Source organism: Haliaeetus albicilla, chromosome 19 (assembly GCF_947461875.1).
Source record: "Haliaeetus albicilla chromosome 19, bHalAlb1.1, whole genome shotgun sequence".
Lineage (NCBI taxonomy): Eukaryota > Metazoa > Chordata > Aves > Accipitriformes > Accipitridae > Haliaeetus > Haliaeetus albicilla.
This window is the reverse complement of record NC_091501.1, coordinates 22,272,680-22,289,044: the sequence shown is the minus strand read 5'-3', so window position 1 is coordinate 22,289,044 and position 16,365 is coordinate 22,272,680. Positions and strand designations below refer to the sequence as shown.

The window sequence follows — 16,365 nt, the reverse complement described above, 5'->3', positions numbered from 1 at the left end:
AAAGAAGGGGGAAAGGACCACTTGTTGTTTCAGAGTTGAGGGGTCAGGGGAGCTTGCTTGGTTTCAAAGCCGGATCAGTTCACTGATAGATTTCTAAGAACAGCCTCACAAACAGCTGGGAGAGCTGAGCACTGTAGCATAGGGCAGGAGATGGGGACAAGAAGAATTTCTGTAACCATCGTTGTCTGTGAGCTTCTTGTACTGCAGCTCTAGAAATTACAGCCTGACGGACCAACTCGGTAGTCAGCAGGACAAGGATAGTGATGGGACCAAGGGAGTGACAGTGTGGGGTGAGGAATGAGAATGGGAATATCCCTTACGGTGCCAGAGGAGGGCCAGGGAGGCTTGCGGAGTGCAGGAGAAGAGAATAATTGGAAAGTTTAGGGGGAGCTTTCACAAGGTTGGTGCCTGTTTCTGCTGCTGTGAAGCCCATCACTGCCCACAGAAATCCCTGGGTAGTCATCTGGAAGTCCTTTTTGAGGACAGAAGCAAGTGGTGTTTGGGTACGACCAAAACCCAGACCTAGAACAGTTACCCTCAGCAGAGCTCACTGCTTTGTCCCTGTGCCATCTGATTAACAGTGCAGTCTTTCCATCGCCAGACCACGTTCCCCATATCAGTAAGCTCCAATTAAACTTCTGATACTGTTTCCACAGTATTGTAGCACTTTTGAAAAGAGAGATGCCAAGGTAGCCCTTGCTGGTGTATTTGTATTTGAGGTGTTTGGTGGCTTTTGATCAACCATGGAGTAGCTGGGTTCTGTCTTTCTGGAGATGGCAGGGCATTGTCCTCTAAGAGCTTCCCTGTGCAGTCACAAGGATCTTTTCCTTTCTTGCTCTTTTTCAGCCTGCACAGGAGGTTTGGGTAGCAATGACAGGATGGTGCTGACGATACTCAGCTCTTAGGTGAGGGCAGGCAAACTCAACACATGGGCCACAAGGGCTACATCCTTGGGACCTTGCAAGATACTTCACTGTGTCTCGATTCCCTGGTCACAGGGAAGAGCATTTCCCTCCCTCACCCGTCACTTCTGCCAGCAAAGAGATTTTGAGCATCCCTTTGATGCAGCCCTCGCTGCAGTAATCTGTTCCTTAGTCACCTTTCAGTTGGGTTATTGCAGTTCGTGCTGCATGGGGTCATGTTCAGAAGGTCCTGCAAGGCTCGATGCAGCTTCTTGCTTGCACCGCTGCTCCTCATGGTAGGGATTACACCCATGAATTTTCCTACTGCTCTTCTCTGTGTGGTTTTTTTCGGTTGCTGGCTGGTGCCTTGCTGCTTCACCCGTGAAACCCTGCTTGAATTGGGATCCCAGCTGACTCTTCCCATGCTCAGTCTGCGTACTGGGGATGTTTGTGAAGGCTTGTAGGGACAGAAGAAAAGTCACAGTAGGGTGTCTTTCTTGTGGGATTTTCTTTCTCCTTGGTACAGTAGAGCCCATGTTAATTGACTTTCCGAGCATGTTATACACAATGACATTTGAAGAGGAAATGGCTTTTTTTGCTGTCTTGGGAGTTTTTCTGGATTCTCTTAATTTGATATTTGTTGATATACACTTAAAGCTCATGTTCTTTATTACAGGAGGTATTGAAGGTTTCTCAGGCATCCCAATGCTGCTTAATGTAAGGCTCTTTTGCAGCGTCTTGCAGATTGGACAAACTTTATCTCTCATGCTGAATTTTTCTATCCTGATTGTTTCAGTCTGAAAGAAAATACCTGCCAAAACAGCTTAGTAGCTCTTAAGTAGTTAGAAGAAAAAAAGATGGTTTTTGCATTGAAAATTTCTTCGCTCCTTTTCTTTGAAATTTAGCAGATGGCTTTTTTTGTCAGAAATGTGCTTTTTGCCATCCTGGTGAGAATATTCCCAGATCCGGCTGAGCTTATATGCCTTTGGAAAAAAAAAAATTTAAAAAATCACTCTTCCCAAATAACAAAGAACTCTTAACATTTTACTGGTCACATCTCCTCTCTGAGAGTCTGTTGGCACTGGGTAGGGACAAGCTTTCTTCCTTTGCTCCTGGTCTCAGCCCACAGCAGCACAGACTGCAGAGGAGAGTCCCCTCAGTCTACTCAGTCCCCAAGTCAGAGCACGCTTGGGACAAAAGGAGCTTCTGGATAATTTAATCACCAAAAAAATTAAGTCTTTGCAGAAGTTAGAGGTGCTGTCATTTTTTCAAGATGTTTCCATTGCTGTGGCAGAGGTAGCCTTAACTCAGAGTCTGCTTCCTGCAAGCTTTGAAGTCTTGGCCCAACCAAACATGGCTAGAATTTTTAAGTTGGGCAAAATAGTGTATTTGTCATTAGCCAGCTATTTGGAAATGGGAGAAATATTTTGGTAGAAACTTTCTCCGTGACTTCTGCATTGGAAAAATGCAAAAGGGCCCAGGACTGGAAGCTTGCATCCCACATCTTAAACCTTGAGAGGGAGATAAGTAACTCAAAACAGAATCTTGGAGAAGTACGGGGCAGGCTTAGCAATAGGTAGTAACATCAGCCTCATCTGTAAAGTGTGTTGTTGGAAAAAATGTACTGGCTAGATTGTGTAAGAGTTAGCCCAAGGCTGTGTTAATGAAGAGTAAAGACTATTGTAATATTTTACTCTGGGACTTAATTAAAGTTGAATGAACAGCTTCAGTTCTCTCACTTCCTAATTTCTGGTGCCTGAGAGCTTGTTCGTGCAGTGACACAATTAATTCATCATCACTGTGTGAATGATTTTGTTTCAAAGAGACGGTTAGGGAAGAGGAAGAAATGAGAGCTCCTACGCTTCAGGAGCATCATGCGGTGGAAAAGTGAGGGAACTCACAGAAATTACAGTTCTGCAGAGGAAAAACTTCTTCCCCCCCCCCCCCCCACCTCCTGGTAGCCCACAGGAAATGGCAGAGCTGGGGGAGAATCCTTCCCGACTGGAGGGTCCTGGGGGCTTCTGCTTCTTTTTCTCTTGGTGTGTGTGATTGCTAAGCATGGAGACAGACGATGGGACTTTCTGATTGGCTTTCCAAAAAATGTCACTGTCTGAAGTGAAGCATGAAAAATTTCAGCTTCAAAGTTGCAAGTATATGAAAATAAGAGAATGATAATGAAATCCTGATGCAACTTAACTGCAATGAGCTTTTCTGAACTTTTACTGTTTTGTAATGATAATTTGAGGGTGCTGTCTGTTTGCTAGCAAGTAGCAGCATAAACCAGGAAGCTGAAATCAATGGAGTTATTTTAGATTTACACTGGTGTAACTGAGACCGGAGTTTGGCATTTAGTGCTATAATGTTTTTAATGGATGTTTCATTAAGAATTAGACCAAAAATATGTTATTAATAAACAGCATTTAATTTAGAACCCAGCTGTTGGGTAAGCAAACAACCAACACATGAGCGTTTCTTTCAAAAACACTTTGGTGTCAGCTCTCCTTGTGTGAATCCAAAGCAGTGCTCCAGGCTGTAGACGAGATCATACAAGGAATCCTGCCAGTGTCATTCTAGGGGTAACAGTTATTTCTGATAAATAGCTGCCCTGGGCCATTTGGTGAAGGTTGAATCACATTCTGAAGAGACAGTGACAACGAGGCCATGCAAACCTCGGTTTCATTACTCCTTCCACCTATGAAAATAAACACCAGGGAGCTACTCCTGGAGAAGCTGAGAAGCTCAGCAGCCTTATGGGTAGTGAAAGTAGCTCTGCGTGGTATATCTGAATTGCCTTTTCTGATCATTATTTTCCCAAAGAGTCGTTAAGAACTAGTCCCACGCAGCTTCACACAGCTCTGCAGGATGGGGATTGCATGTTCTGATCTATTTTGCTGCCAGAGGGTGGGAACATTTCCTTTGCTGTTGCTTGAAGACAAGAGGAGAGGTTGGTGGGCAAAGAGTTAATAGATGTACTCACAGGAAGCCGCTGAGCTCCCTGTGCATCTCTTGGTGGGTCATTGCAATGGAAAAATAAACAACTCGGGAAGTCAGGAATTTCCATAGCATCCCAGACCAGCACTCCAGTGCACACAGTATCCTGTCCCTGGTGGAGCCAGATGCTTCAGAAGAGGATACAAGCATCCCCGCTGTGTACAATTACGGGATGTGAGGAAGGATAGCTGAATGGGTAGGGCACATTTTAAGACCTTGCAATCAATATTCTGCTTTGCCACAGACCTGTGTTGGGCAAATCTATCTCCTCACCTCCTGGAAGAGCAGCTGTCAGTTCAGTGTGTCAGCTCACTAGCCGTGGGTCTGGAAAATGCCTCCCTGGCCATGCCTGGCAGCGTTGTCGTAAATCATGTGCGGGGCATGCATCCCCTGGCCTGGTTACTGCTTGCATCTCCTTTCAGTCTGTCCTGAGCCCTTCCATTCTCTGGTACCCCAGATCTCTGTGAGGAGAAATACATAAGGTTTCTGAGGAGGACCTCAAGAAACTACTGCAGGGATAGGTAGATGAGGTCTTTACCTGTTACAAAGCACCTTGGACCAGAATTTTGTAGGCTAAAATCAGTGAGAATTAGGCACACAACTGAGTTTTAAAGATAACCCTACTTTGAGCAGAAGGTTGTGTTAGGTGACCTCCAGAGGTTCCTTCCAACCTCTTTCTATGAGGCTGAGTGCACTGAAACATAGAAACAATTATCTCATATTAAAAATGTGTTCAGGCTTACATCATTGACAAAAGCTGGCAAGGTTAGATACCAAATTAAGCTGGTTAGTAGCTGTTTGTGTAATAAACTCTGTAGCACCATAACAGCCAGAACGGCTGGCCAGGTTCACTCTGTGTGATAGCAAGGGTTGTATATGCACGTAAGGAACATCTTCTTCCTACAGCCCAGCTCTGAAGGTTGCATCCGGACAAAAGGAGTTGTCCTCTCCAGCATCAGCAGCTGGAGAACGGTTTTCAGGCAGAGCCAACACATAAGCTTGTATGTGGGCACAAGTCCTTTTTTTAAAAGTCTGTTCCCAGATGGGAACTAGTGTGTATTGAGTGGTTTTGAAAATCTGAAGCATGTTTAAGAGCCTGAGGTAGAAAGAAAAAAGGAACCAAGCTTTCCTTAAAGTCTTGTCGGAACAGCTGGCTATGAGCCCTTGAAAATGTGGAGTCAGGCTGTTTTGAAGACCAGGTCCATAATAAATGGCATTTAAAATATCTCCACTTAAATATGCTACGTATGTCAGTGCTGGGATTTTTTTTTTCCCCCAAGGTCTGAAAAGTCCCTTCATAAAGATCCCTGCAGATTTCTGCACAGAAACTATGTTCAGAACCACCAGGCTCAGGAATTCAGTTTCTGTTGAGCAGCAGTATAAGATCATGGAAATCTGTCTTGAATGGATAGCATTTGAACATTGTCCCTATGGCACATACACCATTTATCCCCTCCTTTGTAGTGTTTAGGGCCTGTGGTTTTGGAACCAAGTAACAGGACTCGCTGTATCTTATCCTGCCTTATTTGTTGCAGACCGCATTTTGTATGCAAGGAAACAACAGACAAAATAGCCTCCAAAAGAAAGGAAGAATGAGATAGTTTCCTAAGTTGTCTTTGCCTGAGTTGGCAGCTGCTCCGCTTCATTCAGCTTTTTGTTCCCCAGTGAGTGCTGTGCGTGTGTAGCAACAATGGGGTGATGCAGTTACACCGCGGGCTCATGGTGGAGTTCCGTCAGATCCATTCATAAATACAGCCTCGGCCGGCGCGCCGAGGAAGCCAGGCCCCCCGAGGAACCGGCTCCGCAGCCCAAGCATCGCCACCGGAGGAGCTCCCAGGCCGGCGATAGATAGTCTGGTCAGAGACTTGCCTCTGACCTCCGGCGGGGAATCCTTGCTTGGCTCATACAGCTTTGTAAAACGCAGGCGGGTTGTCACAGCTTTTTTAAAATCCTGTTCTTCAATAAATGCTCGTGGCACTTACTACAGCAGGGTAAATTTGCAGCTTTTCACCATTGCAAAGTATACCTTGTTAAGACAGGGATTATCAGCTTGAAATCCCAAGTCACGTTAAGCAGGGAGTATAATTTCAGGCATGGCATCTGCCCCTGGATCACCCTGCCAGTGCTTTGGCTTTACTCTCACTTTTTCCAGTTCTGAAAACATTGTTCTCTCCTGTTGCTATGAGAAATACCCACACGAGCAACAGGAAACCAACAAACTGACTGTTGAAGCAAACAGTGGAACTGAATCTAGAAAGTACACTGTTGAAAGTGCTGAAAAGACCGAAAAACTGCAGAGAAAAATGTGCCATCTTTCAGATGCTTGATGTTAGTCATCTTATATATTGCATTATTACAATAATGTAGCAATAGTAAGTGGAGAAATTCTGGCATAGATGAACTTTATTTTTTTAAAGTGAGATGTCCTCATTAGTCTGCATGAAATGCCCTTTGGAACAGCAAATCACTACTTTCTCTACTTGCAGATGGAAAAACAGAGACAGACACTTATCTGTAATTGATGCTCTTTGTTACAGTAGCAAAAATAGACACATTTAGGAGGGAGAATATTTCTGGTTTTAAACTACATCCATTAGATGTGAGATCACTGAGATACAGTATGTGTAGTAAATGGGCATGATATTCCCACAGCAGCTTTTCAGGCTCTTGTTTTGGAGAACGTCGGCAAGCTAAAGGCCAGCGCTCGGCACACGAAGGCCCTGCTTTGGGAAGGAATCCCTGTTTATGTCAACAATGAAGCATGTGCTTTGGAGAGGTTTGAATTGGGGCTTAAATGTGAACCAGCGGAGGAATCCAGCCGTCTTTTGTATTTAGGAGTACAGATGACACGTTCCATGCTGGAATTTATGTAAATCCCAACTCTGTAATGCATGTCTGATGGCTGCTTTCTTAGATTATCCAAGCAATGCATACATGACTGGTGAACAGTATTGTCACTTCAGATATCTCCAGCATCCTTTCCATTTATCATACCAGGTCCCACACCTAAAAAAAGTCCTTTTCTGATTTCCCTTTTGCAGTTAGTTTTAAGAAAGAGGAAGAGATTGGGGCTGTTAACAGTTATTTGTGAAGTAATTAATGTATATGCGGAAAACCAACCACCATTTAACAGAAAAATGCCAGAAGGCTTTTGCAGTGTTCCCAGCTTTGGGACTTTGAGCACTCAGCAAAGCACCCAGGGTTTGGATCCAGGCTCCTAAATCTGGCCAGGAAATACAGGACCATCAAGAAGTATATGGTAGAGTTACAGCTCAGTATTTTGCATCGTTCATATGCATATGTTATAAACAACAACAGCCCTACTATTACTCTTCTGCTGCTGGTTGTAAAGGAGAGTAAGGTTTGGCTTTTGAAAGCCCTTGAGAAACATCCCACTCAGTCACTGAGCAGGATTGTCCTCAGCCTTGGCGTTGCAAAGGATTTCATGAGTCTACCTCGCCGGTGGCTTGAGCTCGGCGCAGCTTGGGCTGTGGTAGCGATGGTGGGCGCGCTGATCCCTGCCGACTTTCCTGGGGTTGCCAGGCTGAGAGCTCTTTGGCAACTGGACGTCCATACATCCCAAGCAGGGCTCTGAGATACGGTGTCGCTTCTCTTCGGTCGTTTCTCACTGGTCTGATCAAAGCTGTTTAACTGGCTCAGGCTTTGGCTGGTGCTGGTCTTACTTATTCTGTGGTTGATGATGCACAAGACCTCACCATAAAGCTAAGATCTTGTCAAGTTTTAATAGATATTTAACAGAATTAAAATGGAGCCTTGTTAAACAGTAGTTTTGCAGTCTTTGGTTTCTTCCTTAAATGCTGCCATAATGCATTTTCTCTGGACGCTGGTATTCACAAATGAGTGCCATCTTGGATGGGCAAAAGCTGGGTGGCTGCAAGGCTCAGACCAGTTTCCATGTACCTAGGCATTTCCCTAAATCTAGTTTTTGATAAACAAACATTAGGAGGTTTGCTGGGGCAAGTTTTCTTATTTCTTCTCCCAGGCAAGACCAAAACCGAGATGCAAAAGGGGAATCTAAAAATGACGATACAAAAAGCGCTGTGTCCTGAGGCACTATGGAAGACACCAGAGCTAAGTCCATCACTTCTGCACAGTATCCGTCATTGCCTGCCGGAGTCAGTGAGCAGCGGAGCTGTGGTGGTTGCTGGCACAAGGAGCACACGGTCTGGCAGACCTGGGTGTTATGGGACCAGGATGGATCCAGGGGTGCCTATCATTTCTTGGCCCTGCCTGGGTGTGAAATGAATCTGGTGGTTTAAATCTGTTTTAGAGTGGTTGTCATTGTGGGAGTAGGTGCAATAAATACAAAGCCGCAGTTCCCTTACAGTTACAGAAGCTCTGGATTGATTCAAAGTGGAGAAAGAGAGAAAAGATGCGTGGCTGAAATAGTTTACCTTCTTGTGATAGCCCTCCACTATCGGCATTTGAGAGGAGTGATTTTTTTCTTTGTGGAGAAGGTGATGCGCTGCTGCTCAGTTGCTGCGGGATCCGATGCAGAGACCATTGTCATCTGAAAGGTACCATCTATCAGCTTCAGTTTGGATGGGGTGCCAAGGAAGACTTCAAAATGGCTAAAGTCTGTGGCAGAAATCCAAGCCAAGTTACTAAAACAGCTATAAAATGATGTCTTTTCAAGATCCCCCCTCTTTTTCTTTTTTCTTTTTCTTCTTCTTTTTTCTTTTTCTTTTTCTTTTTCTTTTTCTTTTTCTTTTTCTTTTTCTTTTTCTTTTTTTCTTTTTCATTTATCAGTCCAGTCATGATCTTGCAAGATGGAAAGGATGTCTTGTACCTGTTTAACTTAGTAAAACTGGGGTGACAGGCTGCATGGGTCACGATGAGGTGGTCCTGGAGCTCAGAGCAGTCAGGACTGAAAATCCCAGCGATGACCAGTGCAAAGCGAGAGCGTGTTGGTTGAGTTGAGTGGGATGCCTCCCCTAATAGCTTGCCAATGCATTATAAACATCAGTTTAAAACTGGAAGCTGGGGAGCACTATAGGGCATATATATCATAGAGGTGTTGAAAAGTTTGAGGAAATGAGTTATGTATAATATTCTGCACGACCTTTCCTAGTGCTTGTGCTTTCTTTCAAGATTGTCCTGCATAGAAATTGAAATCCTTAATTATTATTGACTTAAATAAGTAGATCCTCCTTCTGGTCATTTTCACTGCCAGCATTTCCATCACAGCCACGAGGGTAGTCCTCATTGGACACAGAAAAGCATTGCTTTTCCTTCAAATGCATTTCAAGTGTGCTAGTAAAATCACCCAGGGGTGAAAAAGTTTCAGGAAAAAAAAAAAAAGAAACCCCAAAGTTAATTGCCTTTTTAGTTCTGTACATGCTGAAGTAAAAATAAAACTATGGAATGGAAAGTACCTGAACTATTTTAATCATTAAAACTACTAGACCATATAGAAGAATGGGGAAGTTGATCCACGTGACACACACTTAAAAAACTTTTTTATAAAAACAACAAAGGCAACCCTACAATATTCTGAAGGAATGGCCCAGTCCCTGTATTGCAAAATCTAAGGCCATTACTTCAGTGGCCTATAGTGTTCTTTCAAGAAAGATTTGCTGAAAATAGTGCAATTCATACTTTTTTTCTTTGATACGTTTTTAAAAGCTTTAATTTTCTCTTGTCAGTGGTATCTGGAGCTTGCAAAATGAAAGTCCACCAGTAAAATACGTACACATGCTGCAGCAAATCCACATGAAACTTTGAGGAGTTAAAAACACTGCCTCATGGGAATGCCAGGCTGTTTGTCCTGATAGGGTTTTTGTAGTTTTTGTATTGTGTCACTTAACTCTGGATTGACAGAAAGTTCCAGTGAAGCAAACAGAAGTGGTAGCCCCATCTATGAAACAAGCCACTTGCTGTATCCCACTATGGCAATTGGGCTAAGAAGATACTCAGAATAAATTCATTTTTTTTCCTTTCACCTGTGAGATTACCATCCAGCTGGTGTACTTCATATGTCTTAAAGCTAGTTCCAGACTGAGACAGTGCTTCAAGCGCACAGCAAAGGTAGTTTTAGGATTTTTCATATAAGAGTACAAGCACTTTGCTCCCATGTCACATTGGCCAGCTGTAAACTTCTGCCAATTCCAGTTTATTAAAAAAGCCATTGACAGGTTTAGGTGGCATCTCATCTGGCATAAAAACACATCGCTCAGGTCTGTCCACAGCACTCTGACATTGTTCTGTGCCAGGTATCATCTGTTGTCCCGCAGCTACCACGGTGAGTAAAAACCCATCGTGTGACCTGAACACCTCAGCAGAAACGGTGGTGAGGGCCTGTGTGTGATCTTCAGCAAACCAGGATGGCTGGCGGATCAGGTATTGTGCAGAGCCAGGATTAACGATTGCACAGCCTCAGGTAGATGAGTTTGTTATATCTCCCATCATCAGTACTGGGGAGTCTGGGCTGCATCTGCTGGTGTGTTCCAGCTCGTTTTGCTGCATGACTGAGGTTCACTCACGAATCTAGCGTTGGGGTTTTTTTCCTTACTAGATTTTGATTGTAGAATGGGACAACCTGCAAAATAAAGGTTTCACCGTTTTTGGTTTGTGCTGGCCAGGCAGTTTTGGCTCCTGGGTGGATGCTTCATAGACAAGACTAATTAAACAGAAGGTATTACTCAGACTAATAAAAAAATTGAGTTTTAGTATGCAAATAGCAACACTTTTGGGGGAAGCTGTTTCATGCTGACTGCAACATGCTGGTTATTTTACCATAGTTGTCTTTGTTTTAAAGAATTCAGTGGTACACTATTTAAAGTTCAAAACATAAGTGTAGACCAGAGCTAACACATGACAGAAATAATGCATCAGTGGCCTGTGGATCCCTGTGTGAAATAAAATCCGTGCAAACTGTGACAATTCCAGTCTGGGCCCCTTCATTGGTTTTATGTACAAAATGAAGACATCAGAAATGACCCATTTCTCTATAGGATTACCTAAAGATTTTAGCCTCTTCATACATTAAATGAAGCATCATATTGACCATCAGAAGTTTTTATAATAATGGTGTAAATGATCATATATGAGGGTATTTAGAAACAGACAAAGTTGGCTCCAAATACTCAAGCCTTATGTTCTGTGTGTCACCACCCTTCCTTCCACAGGCCTGGCTGCAAGGAAATTGCCTCATTAAGCTCTCCAGTCTGAAGCTGCTTGTAAAAAATCTGGCTTATTTTCAGAAGGACATGCTATTTTGAAATTGTGCACCACTGTGCTTTAACAGAAGAGATTCTTACACCCCCCAAAAAAGTGCATTATGAATATTGTCTGTTACAAGAGTCTCCAAACTGGTGCTCCTGCTCTTTCTTCCATTTGAAAATGCCTTGACCCTTGAAGGGACTTGTGACATTGCCTGCTCACAAACAGGTGAATGCTGACAATGGACCTAAAACCCGCCCAAGCTAATAACAGGGGATTTTCTTTATCCGAGTTTCTGATGGCTTTTGCCAGATAGGTACTTTGTAAGGAAGGCCAAGGAACTTGTCCAGCTCCCATTGTTAAACAAGCAGTTCTGGTATTAGGAAATCACTAAGCCCCCAGTAATACAAGAGCAAGCCCCAGCTATTTAAAACCTTTACCTGATTAAACAAAAGTACATATTCTTACCTTAAAAAAAATCAGCTTTTCCAGCAGCAGCAGCAAAGTGGCAACAGACAGAGAAGCCCTTTTCCTTACCTTTTGCTAAAAGGAAAGGAAGAGCCTCATGAGGTGAGGAAGGTTAAATTTTGCTTATCTGTCCTGCATCTCATCACTAGAAAATCCACTGTGCTTACATTTTATTGCATCTTCAAAGGCATTTGCCTCGGTCTGTCACTTTGGAGGCTTCCTGGTCTGCGCCGAGCAAGCTCAGACACTAAAGCTTCCCTTCTCGACAGGAGCAGGAGGCCAGCAGGCAGCAGCTCCAGCCGATGGGAGCGCAAGGGGGGACAGGCTGCTGCCCAGTGCTCTGCCTACCAGTTTAGGCATACCCCCCTCCATCAAACCCCAGCTATAATGAAGCCTATGCATGAACCGTGTGTTTGGTGACTCTGCGTTTTTTTGATTAACCTCCTGCTGGCACGGTTGCTACATGAGGAGTTTTGCAGCATGGGGTGCTGGGAAAAGCAGCGGGCGCTGGCGTGAGGATGGAGATGGAGATGGGGATGCAGCCCAACATGGGTCTACCCAGGGCCACAGCCTGGGCACTGGGATGAGCTGGTGTCCTGTCTTGGGGCAGGGGAAGCAGTGACCAGGCACACCAAGACCAGCATTTTCCAACACAGCCTGCCTGCTGTTTCTCTTGAGTGGTCATTTCTTTAGTACACCAATAATCCCTGCATCCCACTGAGTTGACTCGACGTTTGAGGTGCTCCATGGTTCTGAGCCCCAGGGTTATTCACTGGTTGCAAATGATAGCGACTATGCACTGGCTGTGGCAGTGCAGTGGTGGTGCCCATGAGATACCTTTGATCTTCCAGGAGCATCGCTCCTGCTCACAGAGCATCAGGATGAATTACAGGAGTGACAGAAACCAGGGCATGACCTGGAGGTGGCTACAGAGAGCTCAGGGTGATCTCTGCAATGTGTCTGACGCAGGAGTCGTTCCAGTGTATGGCTGAGGACTGGTGCGACCAAGAGCAGGTTGCAGCACTCCCTTGCTGTATTGTGGGCTGCACTGGTGCCTGCTGGAGCTCAGGAGCAGCATGCGGTGCTCTGTGAGACAAGGAGCCTATGGCCAGTCACCTGAATTCAGTGTTCGGTGCTCCCCAGGCCATCTTGAACAAACCCTCTGTGTCCCAGCTCCCTTTGGCATTCTGGCTCTGCAGCAGCGGTATGGCACATAGGTACCATTTTTCCTATAACCTGATTTCCAGAGGAGGGAAACAGGGGTGCCTGGACTGGCAGGGGACTGCCGTGCACCCCTGCAGGTCCCCTCCTGTGCTCGGCTGGGCTTAGATGCAGACAGGGATGGCGGTTGCCTTCCTCCAAAGCACAGAACTCCTTGACCATAAGGGCTCTGAATGAATGCAGTATGCAGTTTTCTGAGCCATGTATCTTTGCTAACCTTGGGCTGCATTTCTTGAGGATATCAAAAGGTATCTGACCCCCCCACCTCCATGTTCCATGCCAAATTCTAATTATACTTCTCAAAAAAATAAAACAGTTGGAAACTTTGCTTAAGAGCTGGCTAATGTTGGTAAAATCACCTGCTTTCTGTAACCCTTTCCTTGGACACAGCAGCACTTTTTTTGTTGTGGTTTCTCCCCTTCCATAAAAAAGCCAGCCTGAGGCAGAGGGCAGAGCGTGGGAAAGTTTAGCTCCAGTGACTGAGACTTGGGAAAGTTGCTAGCAGTGAGAAGCATTGCTTACAGCGGAGCGGAGCTGGGGTAGGTACAGTATGGCTACAAGCCAGTTAACTTGACCACAGCTCCTTTTTCAGCAGCAGTCCCACAGTCCCTGGCTCTCAAGACAAAAGGTGAACATGGGGAAGGCTTGGTCTGCCCGACGCACGCACACAACGTTGCAGCAGAGGTTTTTCATGTCACCATGCCCTGTACCCTTGTTTCACAGGGGTGTTACCATGCTGAGGGAACAAACTCCTGGGTCAGATTGCTCACGGGTAGCCCAGATACTCAGAGGATTTCAGTGACATCTCTCTCTGGCTTTAGCTGGTGTGATCCACATCACTGTGAATATTTTTGTCTCTAAAACAGCCAGCATCTCATCCAACCCCCTTTTCCTGGGTCAGTTCGAAAAGCCATCCCTCACGGCCTCTCTTTGGCAGATGCACCTTCAGAGCAGGGCAGTTTCACCACAAGGAGAGGACATGATTTTGCAGCTAGCAGCTGCTGGCTAGTAGCCAAGAAAAATGGGTGTTTGTGACCCACCGGAGCTGATTGCGTGCATCGTGAACGTCAGTGTCGTCAGCGGAACAGATACTCTGCATTTGACGTGTTTTCCCAGTCTGGCTAGGATGACAAGTTGAACCTCCATACATGAATATTTCAAACTCTCCTGAATAACCTGGTATTGCATGGAGAAAGTGGGCATTGTTGGTCAGCGCCCAGCTCCCCAGCATTGCAGTCGCGTTGCATACTCAGTTCCTGGGCTGACACAGACGCCCGTGGGATGCCAGGGAGGTCGGTGCCCAGCTCTGTTATTCAGCTGCCCTGCCTGGAAGTGGGAGTGGTAATACTGGGTCTCACCGTCCCTGCCAGATGCTGCCAGGGCTCTGGTTAAAATACTCTGCTGTAAAACTCCTTGCTACCAAAATCTGCGTTTCTCTGAAGTCTTTGGGAGAGACCCAGCTCTCACACAGACTGAGGCTTCAGTGAGTTTACAGTATCAGTACCTTTTCCCATATTGTAGGACGACTCCACGGGGCTGCTTTTAGAGAAACCCATTTATCGTAGCACCACCTGCCCACCTACACAGTGTTGTACTAATACTCTCAACAGTCCCAGCATGCTGCACATAATTGTGTTTATACAGTCATGGCTTGGGTTTTCTTTTTCAGTTTTGGCTATAACCAAGTGTTTGTCAATGTTCTCTCACGCTTCTTTTTTTTTTTTTAAATACCCATATTATTTGGTCTTCCATCATATTATCAAGAATGCGGAACATCCTGTAATATTTTAATAGTCATCGTGTTCATTGCTGTGTCTGGTTTAAGTGGGGGGGATCCTTCGCATTTGTTTATTTATACTTCATGTTCATTGCAGGACTCGTAATGTACAGGGCTCCCAAATCTGTGTTGCTGTACTGTATCCTGCTCTTTCTCCAAGTGTTGTGTAGTGTAATTTGTAATGTATTGGACTCTGAGGCCTGGCTGTGCATTTTTGACTTAGGTATTTTTCTAGTAGCTGTCCTTGCTTCAATATCTTCTGTGAATTATTGCCAATAACTGTTCCTCGGGCTGTTAAAATAGTCCTGCTCTCCGAGTGAAGGTGTGGGAGCACACCCTACACCTCCTTCTCCTCAGCTGCTGAAATCACTTTTCTTCTCTGGAATGCGCTCAGAGAATGATAACATGGCTGCATGTTTGGGGCTGCATTGTTTGTTCCCCTTCTGTGAATTTTCACAGATAAACGGACCATGCTTTTGCCTTGGGGACCCAAATGCATGACTGATAAAAACTCAGCAACAGAGCACTGCGCTTTTTCAGGGACCTCAAAACTTCTCCTTCACTTTGATTTACCATCAATTTGCTTGATGGTAAAACTGAAGTGCCCCTGTCTGTGTGACTTTGGTATAGCACATGTCAGTTATTTCAGAAGAATGCAGCTTTTTTGTAGTGAAGACCCACCCAAGTCATTTCACCCTGCATAGGAGAATGCAGAAATTCATATACCCCGCCCTTGGTTTTTTGCAACGCTTTGGGTTCCTGCTCAAGAAGACCACACAAATGAGCAAGACCAGGTAAAATATTAAGATTTGGAGAGTCTAATGAATATGGCGTTAGCATTGTTTAACCCAGGGGGTTTGTACACAGTGGTTACCTGTGAGAATTCAAGGTCGTTTTCTGTCACAGCAGGCGCTCCTCGGGAACACCAGATTGATGCTCTTCCAACTTCTACTATCTCAGTAAGAAAAAAAAGACTATCTATCTCCACTAACAATTCAATTTGCTTTCTGTCCTCTAGGACTGCCTTAAAGCTTGTCAAGAACAGATCGAGGCGGTGCTAGTAAACAGCCTTAGGCAAGTCCGGCAGCAGCAACAGCAAAGCAATCCTTCTAAGATGGTGGACGAACTGGACCAGGCCAGCACTCCCACAGATGTGAGAGATATCAACCTGTGAGGACATCGGCACAGAAAGTCACGCTTGCTCCCCCCAGCCCTTTTATTTTTGTTATTATTTTTAGAGTGAATTTTTTTTTTTTAATCTGCTCCCACATAGAACGTATTTAAAGCTCTTTTAGGTTAAAAAAAAAAAAATACAAAAACTGAATAATGAAAAAAAAAAAGCATTTGGTGCCTGTGATGTTCTACAGAAGGGAATCCCACAATATATTTGGTAACTGCTATTTGATTATGTATCAGTGATATTAAATGCTTATAAAAGCATACAAAGTAGCTAGATAAATGTAAGCCTGCATTTGTGGGAACAAAGTAGAGTATACTTGTCTGTGTATTATGACCTAGTGCATACACCCCTTTTTTAGATTTAAGAAAGGAATCGTGTGTGCGATTTTATGGCTTGACTAGATTGCAAAGCAATAGAATAAGGGGTTTAGGGCAAAGTGGGAAAAGATCCCTGAAGCAATTGAACCATTTTGAATGCAGAAGAGATTTGCTGATCTGTCACCTCTGTTATTAGTCAGAAGTGTTTGTTGGATCTCTGTATGTTAGTTGTGTTTACTCTTGCTGTCTGTGGTAGCTGCTACCTAAGAAAGAAGATGCTTTATTTTGCCAGCCGGAAGAGCAGGTGGTTTTTTTGTTCGTTTGTTT

The 16,365-nt window shown here is 44.6% G+C and overlaps 1 protein-coding gene across 1 annotated transcript in view; it reads left to right on the top strand.

The window, feature by feature from the left end:
- Positions 1-16,365, top strand: part of CCND2 (cyclin D2) — a 38,504-nt gene that overhangs the window by 18,778 nt on the left and 3,361 nt on the right. The window contains exon 5 of the mRNA XM_069806785.1: positions 15,560-16,365. This exon is cut by the window's right edge and continues 3,361 nt beyond it. Coding sequence (XP_069662886.1) covers positions 15,560-15,715 — 156 coding nt within the window. The 3' untranslated portion in view covers positions 15,716-16,365. The remainder of the gene's footprint in view (positions 1-15,559) is intronic.